Genomic DNA, 16,012 nt, shown 5'->3' with positions numbered 1-16,012 from the left:
ATCCTTTCTCAAAATTCTTTTTTTTTTTTTTTTTTTTTTAAAGATTTTATTTATTTATTTTTCCCCCAAAGCCCCAGTAGATAGTTGTCTGTCATAGCTGCACATCCTTCTAGTTGCTGTATGTGGGACGCGGCCTCAGCATGGCCGGAGAAGCGGTGCGTCGGTGCACGCCCGGGATCCGAACCCGGGCCGCCAGCAGCGGAGCGCGTGCACTTAACCGCTAAGCCACTGGGCCGGCCCTCAAAATTCTTTAATTTTATTCTCTTCCTATCAGGGGAAAAATACCAAGTAGGTGCCACTACATCTTCAACACCTCCTTGTCACTGTTTCACACACACAGAACATATACCCAAAACTTGGGATTGTCCTTACTAAGCAAGAAGCACATTGATTTGAGGGTCATGGATCATGTGCCGATGATATCTATTTAGGGACCCAGGGGGCAGAGCAATTTTTTCATACTAAGACCATTGGCTTTTGAGACATACCAGCCTGGGTTTTACTTTGTATAAGATACCAAACTTCTTTGTGCCTCATTTTCTTCATCTGTAAAAGAGGTTCATGATCTTCCAGGACCCTCTGTGATAGGCTTTCCAGCCTCTTTTCTTGTTACTCCCTTCTTTCTTATCTGTGCTCCAGTCAGTCCCTCAGATGAAATATGATCTCTTTTCAGCTTAAAACCTTTGTACATGCTCTTTCTTCTTCCTGGAAATCCCCCCCAGTTGCGGCAACTTGCACTCATTCTTCAGATTGTTGTGTGGTGTATTAGTCAGGACAGGATGTGCTGTGCTGTAGTGACAAGCATCCCCCAATCTCCATGGCTTAAACAACAGAAATTTATTTCTCACTCATGCAGCATGGTGGGCTCTGTTCATCATAGTCACTCTGGAACGCAAGTGGATGGATGCTCCATCTCGACTAGTACTGCGGCCAACAGAAACAAATGTGATGGGGCATAGACTGGCTCTTAAAGCTTCTGCCCTGAGGTGCCACCCATCATTTCTGCTCACATTTCATTGGCCAAAGCAAGTTGTACAGCCACACCAAACTTCAGAGTGTGACCGGGGGGGACATGCATTCCTACTGGAAGGAATAAGAGCCAGAATACTAGTGAACAGACCTAATGACCACCACAGTTAGATATTATTTCTTCAGGAAAGTCTTCCCTTACTGCCCCCTCCCAAACTGGAACAGCTCCTGGTGGTTATCTGAGCTGCTGTGTGCTCCGATGGCAACGTGTACTTCCCCACTTCCCTTACCATAGCACTTCATGCCCTGTTGTAAATGTCTCTTTACTTGTCTGTCTCCCTAAGAGCAGGACAAAGGTCTGTCATGTTCACTGTAATACCCTCAGTGCCCAACACTGGTTTTGATAGGCACTCAGTATGTACATAACGAAGAAATGAAGGCAGGACAAACATGCTGGGCTACTCTGCTTGGTTGTTGTGATGATGAAACGTAAAATAGGAATAATAATAACTGCCTCACACAGTTGTTGTGAGGATTAACGTATAAAGTGCCTATCCCAGTGGTGTATAGTAGGCCCTCAGTGTGCTCATTGTTGTTATGATGAGGACATTAATAGTCAAAATAACTGACGTTTATTAAGCACTTAGAATGTGCCAGACACTCTCATGGGTCCTTTGTGGAAGTTAACTGGTCCAGTGGTTCTCACATGTTATGTCAGGACTCATGGTCAGTGCTGAGGTGATTGACAAGTAATTTGCTATGATAATAGTTAAGTCTGAAGTTGTTACTTATTTGTTTTGGGTGATTTAGAGATTTAGAGATCATGCTGTTTCTACAGCATCATCGCTCGTTTGCATTGCTTTCTTTAGAAGGAGAAGAAAGGGGTGGAGTTATAGCTAATAATTGCTTTGTTTTATTGAGCACTTAAAATGTACCAGGGTTGGTGCTAAACAAATTACATGTGTCATCTCATATAATCTTCACACCACCCTCTTCAGACAGGTGCTGACAATCTCCGTTATATAGATGGGAACTCTGAGGAGGGGAAGTCAGTTATTCATCTAGTCAGTGGCACAGCCAGGGTTTGAGCCCAGGTCTGCCTAGACTCCCTGGCTCGTGCTTTTAAGCAGTACTCTTACTGGCTCTCCTCAGCTAACTCACAGGAACTTTATTTGATCCTGAGTATCCCATGGGCACGTGTCAGGTTGTGAGGATCGTCCACCAGAGGTTACGGTTACAAACTGCTGAGATAGTGGACAGAGTGATGATGTTGATTGTTGGCCAGCAGTAACACATGTAGGACGATTTTATTGAATGTTCTCTTGTCTTTTATCAGAGTAACCAGAGAGCACAGGGAAATGCTGGTGAAACTGGCCAAACAGAACACCAACAAGGCCAAAGATTCTTTACGGAAGGTTCGTACCAATGCAATGAATAAGCTGAAGAAATCAAAGGACAAGGCCTCAGAGGACACCATTAGGCTCATAGAGAAACAGGTACTGCCGCCAGCAGAGGTCGTGCTTATGTATCCAGCCAGGGAGTCACTTGTTCATGTCTGAAATGAGGAAAATTAAAACAGTGCCTGTGGTTCCTTCAATGACATTGACGTGATCAGCATTGACTGAGTCTCTGTTCTGGGCCCAAGCCTGTGCTGGACCCTGGGAATATGGAGGAGGAGAAGATGCTCTTGACCTTTTACTACGTGCCAGGCTCTGTGCTGGACACTGTACATCCCTTCATGTATGCCCGTCACTATAAAACTGTGAGGTAGGCAGTGAGGAAACTGATGTTCAAAGAAGCTAAATAACTTACCCAACTTACTGCTGGTAAATGGTAGGAATGGGATCCCAACACAGGCACACTGGTTTCAGAGCCTGTTCTCTAACGCTCTCCTGCCTGTGGTTGGTTGGTTGGGTGCTGAGCAGTGAGGACTTAACAATATTCTCAGTGTGCTGAGTAGTGGCACTTGAACAGGTCTTAAAGGAGCTACTGGAGTAAAACAATGTGACAAAAGAGGGATACCTGGGATTTGAACCTAAGATGAGACTGGAGAGTGGATAGCGAAGACAGAGTGACCAGTTCATAGAAGGCTTTGTATACCAGGTTGAGGAGTCTGAACTTTAACCTATCCAGAGATTCCCACGTTGGCTATGCATCTTTATCAGTCATCTGTGGCCACAGTAATGCTGCATAACAGACTACCTCAAAACTCAGTGATTTACAATATCCAGCATTATTTCTTATCCTGGTTTCTAGGTCAGCTGGGATGTACCTATTCTAGGCTGGGCTCAGTGGGCTTGGCTCCAGATTATGGATTGGGGTCAGTCGTCTTCTTAATCTTCTGGAGTCCACAAGCTTCCTAGGGCCTCTTTTCATGGCAGCAGCAGACACCAAGAGCATAAGCCCAACCAGTGGAGTACGTTTTAGGCACCTGCTCTTGTCACATCTCATTGGCCAAGCAAGTCACATGGGCCAATCCCAGTATCACTGGGGCTGGGAAGGATAGTTGTTCATGGAGGTGCGTGGGAGGGAGTGAATATTTGTTGAATAATAATCTAATCTACCACAGCATCATAATCACTTGAGGAGCTTATAAAAATACAGGTATGTGGGGCCCCACCCCCAGAGAGTGAGTCAGTGAATCTGGGGGGGCCTAGGAAACTGCACTTTAAAATGTTCCCCAGGTGATTCTGATACAGTAACTCCCTTGAAAGGTTTTTTTTCCAGACAGTAAGAGGATCACATCTGTGTTTATGAAAGATGACTATGGTGGCTGAGTAGAAAACAGATTGTAGGGGGCAAGACTGGAGGCAGGGAGGCCAGGAAGGCTGTTGCAGAAATCCAGCTGGGAAATGATGATGGCCTGAACCTGAGTGGCACCAGTGGAATTAAGATAGAAAGAAGAATTTACCAGTATTTAGGAGATAGAATTTATAACATTTAGTGTAATATATAGGGCTTGCCCAAAGCTAACTCGTCCACAGTAAAGGCGATATCTTAGTAATACTGAACAGGAGCATGGAGTAAAGAGGGAAGAAGCAGGGTGCAGGAGAGTTGTTAGCGGGACATCTGGAGGAGGCCATAAATTAACTGCTGACTTCTTCTGGACCAGCAGTTAGAATGCTAGTTGTAGACCAGCCTCAGCAGTCACCAAGGGGAGAATTTAATAGATTCCTGGGCCTACTCCTGCATTTTCTGATTAAGTAGGTCTGCCCAAATGTGTATTTTTAAAAAGCTCGCCAGATAATTCAACAAAAGTAGACATGGAAGATAATGACCTACACGCCTTACAATGTACCCTTGTAATGGCACCAGTTAGAAAGAGGTTGTTCTGCATTTCATGTCCTGGGACCTTGGAGAAGTTACTTGACTCCTTGGAGTCTGTTTCATCTGTAAAAAGGGATTGGTAATTCTTACCTTGAAGGGTTGCCCAGGGTATGCTAGAAGCACTGTGAGAGTATCTGACACTGGGACCCGCAAAGCTCCCTTCTTGCCTTCTTTGTGTCTTCCTCTTTCCCCGCAGCAGCTAAAAGAGGTTTGTAGACTAGGCTGGCCTTTTCTGAGCACTGAGACTCGTAAGAGTCTGGTCCCTGGCCCCAGCTGGGCCAGCTCCTTGTCCATCTCCCAGGGGATTCCATCTCTGCAGGTGACCCTTGGCCTTTTCTTACTTCCTGGTGGTAAGCCTGTGGACCTCTGGGGCCTGCCAGGCACTCCTCACTTAGCAATTCCGGGCATTTGCCTCAGGGACCAGAGCCCAGGCTTCTTGAAAAAGAAAGAATGATCAGATAACTGGTACTCTTGATAAAACCTGCTGGAGAAAGACCTTGCAGGAAGCCTTTAGCACCTGGCTTTTCACCTTCCTCTTCAGATTAGACTTTTTTCTTCAGTGCTTATTACTACTGTTGATTATTACTGTTTTTCAAAATGAAAATAACTTTATTAGTTTTTTCTGATACTAAACTAATAGATGTTTAGTATAAATTTTTTAAAAAATTAAGAAGAAAGTAATTGAAATCTCATCACCTGGAGATGATCATTGTTAACATTTTAGTGCAGACCTTCAAGTTATCTCTGTAAGCATATATATCATATTACAAGAAAAAAGATCATACTGTATGTATTACATGATACATCCAGTGCAATAATCTTTACTGTTAATACATTATCATTTAAATACTTGTTCTTACCATTATTGCTAATAACTTCATTTACTGTCATATGGTTAAGTTTGAGTAAGAAAATATTCAGGAGACAGCCTTGTGCACGCTTCATTTTGTTCTTTTTCCCCAACAGAAGGCATGGATCTGGAGTTTTGGGTGTGTTTTTTGTTTTTGTTTTTTTAAAAGGTGGGGGCTGATTGTTGCTTTATCAAACAATTTTTAAAAATTTATTTGTTTACTTTGTTCTGATTATCAAAGTAATGTAGTCTCATTGTAGAAAATGTAAGAGTTCAGAACACTGTTTTAAAAAATGGGGAAGATTTCACCCCATAATTCACCCACATTGCAGAAGCAACTGCTCTTAACATTTTGGAATATTTCTTCTTCCTCCTTCTTAACTACATAGTTTTTAACATGATTGGGAACATGTAGTATGTATACAATTTTGTATCCAGCTTTTTATTTTCTGTTTAGCATTAAAACCATTAGCATTTTCTTGTGTCTTAAAAAACCCTTTGTAAACAGCCATTTCTAATGGTTGCAAAATAGTCCATCTTGTGGTTATACCATAATTTACTTTCATAAGCCCTCTTGTTGGACGTTTAGTTTGTTTAAACTTTTTTGTTATTATAAATAAGGTTGCAGTGAATATTTTTATACATAAATCTTTGTTGAGATGATTTCCCTAGGATAGAGTCCCAAGTGTGGAATTACTGCACAAAGGGAACGCATATTTTTAAGGTTTTTGGTACGTACTGCCTAAATTACTTGCAGGGTTTTTAGAAGCTGTGTGTTTTTAAAAATTTTGCCTTTTCTAATCCCTAACATTTGAACCTAGAAGTTTTTAATGTAAGCTTAAAATGTTGCTTATCTTGGAAGTATTGCTTTTACTTCCATACTCTACAGAAAAGAGTATTTTATTCTTTGTATAAATCCATACAACCTTTCTAGAGGATAATATGGCAGTATATACCCAAATCCATACATTTCTGATTCAGTGACTTAGGAATTTATCCAAAATAAATGGTCAAGAATCTTGTCTAGAGATGTCTGTTGATGTTTTATGTATATAATAGTAGAAAACTGGAAACTCTAAATTTCTGACAGTGGGAAAATAGTTTTACATCCATTCACTGGGATCTCGATATATAGACAGTTGGAAAAATATTTTCAGATATGGTAAATTTTGGGGGGAATTTATTTTTTTAAAAGGTAGTTTACATAATAATATTGTAATGATTCCATTTTTCACATAAATATGAAAGGTTTCATGTACATAAAGTTGGCAGCTTATCCACTTCACAATGTTCATGTGGTCATTTCACGTAATGGGATTATGAACAATTTTAATTTATATTTTCTTTTTTTAATTTTCCAAAATTATGTTGAGGTCAGATTTTTTAAAAGTATATTATAAAAATGTTTCATCTGTGGTGTATAAGAATGAAATGATTCAGCTGTAGGTTCCAACCCTGCATTCGTGTCTGACCTTAACCCCCACCTCCTCCAAACCAACCCCAACCCCCAGCCCAGGCCAGCTCTGCTGAAGAAGGACCAGGGTCTTCCCACTTGGGACTCTCACATCTGCCAGCCTGCTGTTTCACCTTCGCTTTAGCTTGCTATAAATGGGCCTGCTGAACATTAAAGCACTTGGCAGAAACCACCAGTAATCTGGCCAAGATCCTTTCACTGCCGCCCTTTTCTGAGAAGCAGAGCTGCTCTGAAGGATGCTAGTGGGGCTGAAGGAGGGAACGGCTTCCTGCAGACCAGGCAGGCAGGGAGGCTGGACTGAGTGAGGCAGTGGAGCAGCACCCAGCGGCATCGTGGGTGTTCTGAGCCAGGCCTCAGGAAGGATGACTTGCTACCCAGGTCTGTCCCAGGTGTGTACTCTGTGCTCCTGCCATCCCCCTTTTCTGTCTCTGCCTTTCATTTTCCTGAACTGGTAAGGAGCAAATGTAATGATGATGATGATAATGTTGATGATGATGTTATAATCTTTATGAGGCAGTATATTATAATGGAAAGGGCCCTTGCTTTGGAGTCCAACAGGCCTGACTGATTGAAATCCTAGCTCTTTCACCTCTCAGCTGTTAAGGTCAGCAAATGGCTTCAGCTTTCTGAGCCTCTGTTTCCTCATCTGTAAAGTGGGAGCAGTAATGCCTATCTCGTAGGATTGGTAAGAGGACCAAATGACACAACGTGCTTAGAAGTGGCCAGGATGGTTGCTAGTCCTCTGTAATTGTTTGCTCTATTTGTCCATTCAACTCCTCTCCCCAGCCTTGTGACTTTGAATAGGAACTGGGATTGACTGTTGTAACAACCCTGACAAAGTCTGCCTGGAGTGAGGACGGACTAGGCCGGGTGCTGTGGACTCCTCAAAGGGAGTAGCAGCTCTACACTGGTGGTCAGGGTGGGGAGTTCTTGGCTCAGTCACTTCAGTGACTTTTGATGTGGGCTTGGGTAGATTAGTTAATGCTTTACTCCCCTGTAAACTGAGGATAATACCTGTCTCACCTGCCTTGTAGAGGTTATGTGAGGTTGTTGGATTTGAATGAAGTAACAGAGGACAAGACAGTTCCGCATGGTATGAACTACTGTGCAACTGTCAGGTGAATAATTAAATATTCATAATGTATTAAAGGGAGATAATAATAGTATTTCTACTATTGTGTAAATTAATCTACTATGTAAATTAACGCATGTGAAGTTTTTAGCCCAGTATCTGGCGTGTAGTAAATACTCAGTAAGTGGTTGCTGTTGTTGGTATCATCGTCGTCGTTGTTAATCATCATTATTTTAAGTCTGATAAAGATGGAAAAGATGAACTTGCAAGCAGACTGTCCCCAAGGGCACTTTGTGCCTGTAATATGGTAGAAGGTTAGTAAATATTTTCATTAATTGGTTAATTTGAAAAGTCAGGAAGTGATAGTAAAAATGAGAGTAACACAAGCAGCATTTGCATAGCAAATAATCAGTTTAAAATGTGCTTGCATATTCATGATTTTGTTTAACCCTCACAACTACTATCTGAGGAAGGGACTAGTGTCCCCATTTGATAGATGAGGAAACTGAGACTCAAGGTGGGGAAGTGACTGGTGCATTATCACCCCACTGAGAATCTAACCCAGAACCCACGATATCAAATTGTTACCCTAGGTATTCTTCCTCCTGCCAGTCCCCGTCCCTGTCCCCAAATTGCCCTCAAAGCCACTTTTCCAGAGGAGGCTTGCAGCCCTTGTTCCTGGCTGTCCCTGGCTGCCAGCCTGCCGGTGCTGGAGTGCTGCTAGGCACCATGCCACACCCCATGCAAGGCAGCTGCTGGGGAGCGGGGGCAAAAGAAACACCTCAGGGGTTTGCGCCAGCTGAGTGAGGAGGGACCAAGCAGCCATTCTGAGCCCAGTCGCTCAAAGCACCCAGCTGCCCCAGGAGCTTTGCTTTGCCAGCTAAAAAATGTGCAGCTGATGCTGTGGCGGGAGCTTGGTGTCTCCCTGCCTAGAACCAATTGCTCCAAGTCCTTTTTAGTTTGTACCCTTTCCAGCGCATTTATTTCCCAGTTCCTGGCCAAGGCCTGTGGTCTGCAAATAAAGATGTCAAACAGCCGCTGTGCTGCTGAACACACAGATCCTGAGCACCATGCTGCCCCCTTCAAAGCTTCCTGACTAAGGCCTCCTGCCTTAGGTCCCATGTAGACATGGGAGGGAGGCCGCAACACTTACTAAATAGTATTGTGTTTTGTTTTTCATTCTTAGAGGGAGTACATGTTTATTGCAGAAAATTTGGAAAATATGGAAAAAGCACAGAAAACTTGATTCATTTAGTAAATATTTCCTGAGCACTTGTTATGTACTAGATCTTATGCTGGATGTGGCAGATACAAACATGGATAACACATTACCCATCTTCCTATCGCTAAAAGATAATCACTGTTAATATGTGGACATGTTTCCTTCCAGTTTTAAACAATACAGTTTCTTTTTTTACATGTTTTTACATATTTGAGATAATTTCCACTACATATATACACAATTTTGTATCTTGCCTTTTCTTTAATTCAGGGGTAACATGAGCATGTTTCTATGATATTATAAATAATATCTTGAAACATTGTTTCTTTTTTTCTGATTACAAAAGCAATCCATGCTTGTTATAAAACATTCAAATATTTCAGAAATATATACTGGCATGTTATTCGCATTTATACCCTCTCCATGAGAAGTAGACGATCTTAACCATTTTTAATGGCTATATGTATTCAACTACTTCCCCGTTCTGTCACTTTAGATTTTCTGATTTTTCATTATTAAAAATAAACTTAGATAAATATCTTTGCTTATAGAACTTTAAATTTTTTCTGATTCCATTCATGTGATAATTTCCCAGTTGAGAGATTTTTGGGGTTAAGAAATGGTATGAACATTTCATCAATTTGAATTCCTATTGATGGTATATGAGCTTATCCATTTCACCGCAGCTTCCTGCCATTGAATATTGTAATTAAAAGCCACAATAACAAATTTTGTTAACTATGATAACTGAATTATGTCTTGTTTTAATTTGCATTTCTTCAGTGTCTCTTGAATTTTCCATGTTTGTTAACCAGATCTACTTCATCATTTTTCAAGACATTTTTTCTGCTTAACTACTGGGATCTTAAAATTCTTCCTGTCAGTTAGCATGAGGACTTCATATACCAGATTGTCTTGAGGTGTAGGAAATTCTAGACATTTATTAAGGGACAGATAAGCCTGGCTTCTCTGTATTCTATAATAGTAGTTAAGAATTTGGGGCTGTGGAATCAGACAACCTGGGATTAAATTTTGTCATTGTTACATTCTAGCTGTGTGTTTTGAACAAGTGATCTAACTTCCTCAGTTTCCTCATTTGTGAAGTGGGGATAATAATTCAGTCCATCTCATGGAGTCACTGTTAGGAGTCCGTAAGAGTGTGTATATAAAATTCTTAGTGCACTGCTTGGCTGGGACTCAATTAATGTCAGCTTTTGTCACCATTATTATTTCCCTGATGACCTTTCCATAGTCCTGGAATGTTTGTCCACCTACTCGTTCCCAACCAGTTATCAGGCTGTCTCATTTTGTGTTTTTTCAGATCAGCCAAATGGCCGATGACACAGTTGCAGAGATGGACAGGCATCTGGCAGTGAAGACCAAAGAACTCCTTGGATGAAATCCACCAGGGGCCAGCAGTACTCCAGAGCCCAATTTCCGGTGGATCCTATGGGTGGCAAGTTGGCACCTCTCAGTGCCTTCCACACGGAAGACTGTCACTGTGCAGTTGTCAGTCCTTGTGAGGCCCAGCCTTCCAGTAGGACACCCAGACTTGTCCATTCTCATCCTCCTGTCCCCTGTCCACCCCATTCTGCTCTGGGCCTTCTGCCATGGGTGGCCCTCAAAGAATATTTGCTGCTGACAGAGGGCCTTTATTTGGGGCATTTCCCTTGACTGTGACTTCTCCAAGCGACAGGACCAGTGGCAGACTTAGCACCACCTGGTCCTCATCTTGGGAGCCTCCTTTTCAAACAATTAGTTGGGCCCTGTCCCCAACTTTGAACTCTGCTTGGGCTGATGTGGGCCTTCACCTGTGGCTGGATACCTTTGCTAAAGGCCTATTTTCATCAAACAATAAAATCTAAATAAATTGGAAAGAATAACAACCACGAAGGAAAGGATAGAGTCGGTCTGGATTAATGATCCCTGAGGACCTGTATGCAAAGCAACCAGAAAACTGAGTCATCTTCACATGTGCTCTTTCCTCTGCCTGGACCATTCTCCAGCTGCTCACCTGGCTAGTCCTGTCCATCCTTCCCGTCTCAGCTTGGATAGCACTTCCTTTGGGAAGTCTTTCTTTTCCCGCTACCGAGGACCCCTGTTATTGGTTCTCATAGCACTGTTTACTGCTTGTATCTGAACCTTAATTGTTCTTTTTGATAATTAGTCTGTATGTCTTCAGGATCCTCAGAACTTGGCATAATGCCTGGTACATGGTAGGCATTCAAATGTGTTGTGAATGAAGTGCGCGTAGTAGCTGCTCAGTGAATGCTGGCTTCTTTTCCTTTCTTTCCATTCTTAAAAGGGTCATTCTGTCATTTTATGTTCCTGCCTTTGTCCTCAACATTTACCTGGTAGTGAGTCCCCCAGAGCCTGCCTGTTATTGACAGACAAGTGGTTTGTTGTGGCTCATCTTTGGGTACTGGGTTAAGATAGTTTTTTTCCCCCCAATAATTTTTTCTTTCACTCATTTGTTCCTTCATTCATTCATTTATAATATAGCCGTTATGAGAGAGATACAGTTCTAGGCAATATTTTAAATCTTTACAGTAAACTCGCAAGATGTGTATTATCTCCATTTTACAAATAGGAAAACTGAGACTTGACAATATTAGATAACTTGCCCAAAGTAACAAAGCTAGTTAGTGATAGAGGGTTTCATTTTTCATTGTCAGTCTCATTTTACAGAGAGGGAAGAGCTCAGAGAGGTTAAGTTTCTTGCCCAGGGTTACACAGCTAGCAAATGGCAGACCTGGTGGGGCCGGCCCGGTAGCGCAAGTGGTTAAGTGCGCCTGCTCCGCTGTGGCGGCCCGGGGTTCGCCGGTTCAGATCCCGGGCATGCACCGACGCATTGCTTGGCAGGCCATGCTGTGGCGGCGTCCCATGTAAAGTGGAGGAAGATGGGCATGGATGTTAGCCCAGAGCTAGTCTTCCTCAGCAAAAAGAGGAGGATTAGCAGATGTTAGCTCAGGGCCGATCTTCCTCACCAAAAAAAAAAAAAAAAATGGCAGACCTGGTACTCAAATTAAAGCCTGATCTAGACCATGTGCTCTGCCCTCTGCATCCTGCTGCCTTCACAAACAGTGAACAGCAGCTGTGTGTCAGGTCCTGTGCTATGTGCTAGGAATACAAAAATGAGTAAGCTGTGACCCCTGCCTTTGAGGGGTACATGGTACACTGGACTGAGTTGCTATTTATAATGTCTTGGGTGGAAGGTAGGAAGTTCATTGCAGTGCTTCCAAATGTCTGCCTTTAGAGTGGAACCCATTTGGAAGCAGCAGGGCCTGTCTGTGTTCCTTCAAGGCAGCGTCCAACTTCTCTTTGCTGTTGGACTTCTCTCAGGTTCTGTCCCGTGCTAGAGGAATAAGGGTTGTACCTCTCCCTCTGCTTGCAGTGGTGGAGCACACTGCACAACAGTCAGCGGGGACTCAAGGGCAGAATTAGGTCAAAGATGAACGAAGCTAACACAGTCTCCAGCCCCGCTTACCTGTCCTGAGTCAAACCCTGTTCACCAGTCCTGAGTAGCCATCACACGATCGGAAGTCAGCTGGGGGAGGACGGGGATAGAAATAGCAATCAAGGAGCCTTTTTGGGGTAAGCCACATGGCAGGGCTTTGCAACAGTCTTTCGTGAGTGGCCGAAATCCCCCACTCACTCCAAATGTGCTTCTCAAAGATGCAGGATTTTTTAATAAACAGAGGAAATGATAAATTATGTTGTAACTCCACTCCAAAGGCATTTGGTTCTTAACAGCCAAATCCTCTGTAGTCTTTAAATAAACAAAAACTTATTTGGTGAACAGACGGGGGGGGGAAATGAAAGATTTTCTGTAGTTGGGTTCCACATGTCAACAATTTCTCTCCTGTGTGTATGTTGGCCAAAGCCGTATATCATGATAAATGAATAAAGGAAAACCTCGAGCCCAGGGCAGTCAGACAGCTCAGCAAATGGCTTTCAGCTGATTGCTCTATTTCAGTTGACATTTATCAAGGAGTTTCTCTGTTACTCTGTGTGTCAGGGCTGCAGTGGTGGCAGGGACGAGAATGAGACTACCTGTTTGGATGTGCTGAGTAATGAGTCATGCTGGGGCGATTCAGTCTCCCTCCTTCAGTCTCTCTCTTTCAAAAAGAAAAGCTGAGTATGGAAATTCTCACACTTGCCAGAAGAATTAGCCACCTCCTCTCTTCAGTTCAACAGCTTTCAAAGTCCCATGAAAAATACAGGCCAAAGAGAATTTGAGAACTTTCTTTTCTGTTTATTTTTGTATTCTTTCGTCCGTGTGTGTGTGTGTGTGTGTGTGTGTGTGCGTGTGTTGGAAATTACAAAAGACACTGGAATGCGAAAAGTTGAGACCCTTCTCACAACTTTCCAATCTTACTCCCCTTTAATAATTAGATGTATATCCTTTCAGACCTTTCTCTATACATACATAATTTTTAAAAAGCAGGGAGGGAACTATTCTGTTCCTGTTCTGAAGCTTGCTTTTTTTTACACAACAACATATCATGGCCATCTGTCCATGTGTTAACATGTAGATACAATTCATCCTTTTTCATTGCAATATTTCATTGCAGTATTAAGTCATTTCAGATGCATCGGAGTATGTTTCTATTTAAAGATTTTTTTTTTTTTTTTTTGAGAAAAAAGAACCCCCATTCTAAGTTTATGTCTTTGGTAAGTTGTACTCTTCCTCAGCCTCAGCTAACATTTATTGAATGCCTACTGTGGACCAGGTACCATGCTGGACCCTTTACATGTGTTACTACATTTAAACTTCCGAACAATCCTTGTTGGTGTAGGTATTACTACTGTCTGTGTTTACATATGAGAAAACTGAGGTTCAAAAAGAGTATTTAACTTGTGCAAGGTCACATAGCTAGAAAGTGCCAGAGTCAAGTTTGAAACTCAGATCTGACCTTGAAGTGGGTCTTAAATCAGTGTACTTTGGTTTGGAAGTCTTCATTGAGCACTTACTGAAAATGTACCTAGCACTGCTCTGGGCCCCGAAGGTGCTATAAGAGAAGCAGAAAGCTCGCTTTCATAAGACAATGAGAAAGTTATTTCTAATAAAGACTACATGGAAAACAGCACAGTAGCTGGCATGGTAAACACTGAAGAGATGGTAGCTCTTATGGAGATAGTAAAGATGACATATTTATATCTCATCTGCTTGGCAGACTCCTCTAGAATGTGTCAGAACCATGGAGTAAGCAGAAAGACCACCCGACAGTGAGTAATGATGATAATAACAACAATTATGGTATTGACAGCACCAAAAACTAATATTGGCTGGTGCTTTTTAGTTTTCAAAGTACTTCTACGTCCCTTATCCCATTAAAACCCTTGAGTGAAGCTTTGCGTTTCTTTTGCCCTAATATAGCCGATTTTCATGACGTGCATGAAAAGATATGTTCTCCGTTTGGGGGTACAAATTTTGATATGTACACACGAAATGCAGTTTTTGGATTACGTTGTTTAGGTTTCTTGTATTCTTACTTTTTGACCCTTTGGTGAGTCTTGGACTGAAAGTGGTATGTTTCAGTGTCCTGTTTTTAGCATTTCTATTTCTCATGGCATTTCCTGTAATTTCTGTTCTATGAAAGTGCTGCCGTGTTTGATGCGTAGATAGTCTGACTCTTACATCTTCGTCTCATTCAGTGCTTGGAGTCTGAATTCTGTCTTGTCATATATCAAGATCACAGCCCTGGCTGGCTTTCTTTTCGTTTACATTTGTTTGGTGTATCTTTTCTGTTCCTTTATTTTTAGCCTTTCTGAATCATTATGTTTTAGGTGTGTTTCTTTTTTTAGAGTTGAGTTTTGTTCTATGAACGACTCAGAAATTCCTTTTTAAAATTATCTTTGGCCTGGTAGTGTAGCAGTTAAGTGTGCATGCTCCACTGTGGTGGCCCAGGGTTCACAGGTTCGGATCCCGGGCACACACCGACACACACCGCTTGTCAAGCCATGCTGTGTCTGTATCCCATATAAAGTAGAGGAAGATGGGCATGGATGTTAGCCCAGGGCCAGTCTTCCTCAGCAAAAAGAGGAGGATTGGCATCGGATGTTAGCTCAGGGCTGATCTTCCTCACAAAAAGAATGAATGAATGAATGAATGAATAAATAAATAAAATTATCTTTAATTGTGTTAAAATACCCGTAACATAAAATTTACTGTCTTAACCATTTTTAAGTGTGCAGTTCAGTAGTATTAAGTACATTCACATTGTTGTGTAACCAATCTCCAGATCTCTTTTCACCTGGCAGAACTGAAACTGCCCGTTAAACAACATCCCATTGTCCTCTCCCCTCAGCGGCTGGCAGCCACATTCTACTTTGTGTCTCTATGAATTTGACCACTCTAAGTACTTCATATGGGTGGAATCATACAGTATTTGTCTTTTTGTGATTGGCTTATTTCACTTAGCATAATGTCCTCAAGTTTCATCCATGTTGTAGCATGTGTCAGAGTTTCCTTCCTTTTTAAGGCTGAATAATTTTCCATTGTCTGTATACATGAAACTCTTTTAATAGGTGACAGACTCATTTACATTTGTTGGTAATACTGATATGTTTAGTAGAACCCATTTACTCTTTCTTTACATGCAATATTAACACTAGGTGACTTGGTTTCTAAACCTTTAGCAGCTTAGGGACTAGCGATTAGATTGAGGAGAATGGTTTCTTCTGCAGAGAGGAAGTTCACTGTTCGCTGAATGAACAAATAAGTGATGGTCCCTGTCTCTTATAGTCCTTTCTGCTAGTCTCTGTTTCAGTCCATCCCGTGCTGTTAGGTGAACCTGAAACACAGCCGTTATCGTGTCACTCTTCTGCTCAGAAACCTTCAGTGGCTCCCCACTGCCTGCTGAATTATGTGCAGACTCTTCACCCTGGCATTCAGTAACTTCTGCAGTCAGGGCCCGATGGATCTCTTTAGTTGTGATATCTCTCACAACTACCCTGATGCAACCAGTGCTTAAGCTAAATGGAATTATTAGCTTTTCTGAAATTTTGTGCTGCTTTCTTCCACTTTCATGTCTTAGGCTATTTTCTTTGCTTGATATGTGCTCCCTTAAATGCCTGCCCCACCCAACAGGCAAA

The 16,012-nt window shown here is 42.1% G+C and overlaps 1 protein-coding gene across 5 annotated transcripts in view; it reads left to right on the top strand.

Moving 5' to 3' along the window:
* MRRF (mitochondrial ribosome recycling factor) overlaps window positions 1-14,383 on the top strand; it is a 57,363-nt gene extending 42,980 nt beyond the window's left edge. For 4 of the 5 annotated variants that reach the window (XM_014782117.2, XM_014782120.2, XM_004423402.3 and 1 more), the window contains 2 exons: window positions 2,306-2,465; window positions 10,236-14,383. In XM_014782117.2, coding sequence (XP_014637603.1) covers window positions 2,306-2,465; window positions 10,236-10,313 — 238 coding nt within the window. In that variant the 3' untranslated portion in view covers window positions 10,314-14,383. The remainder of the gene's footprint in view (window positions 1-2,305; window positions 2,466-10,235) is intronic. The other variant, XM_087419155.1, reaches the window with a different exon arrangement.
* Window positions 14,384-16,012: the final 1,629 nt, after the last annotated feature.

This window comes from Ceratotherium simum, chromosome 29 (genome assembly GCF_057802395.1).
Source record: "Ceratotherium simum simum isolate JZ-2026a chromosome 29, ASM5780239v1, whole genome shotgun sequence".
Lineage (NCBI taxonomy): Eukaryota > Metazoa > Chordata > Mammalia > Perissodactyla > Rhinocerotidae > Ceratotherium > Ceratotherium simum.
Note: the sequence above shows the minus strand (reverse complement) of the source record. Positions and strands in the feature narration are given on the sequence as shown.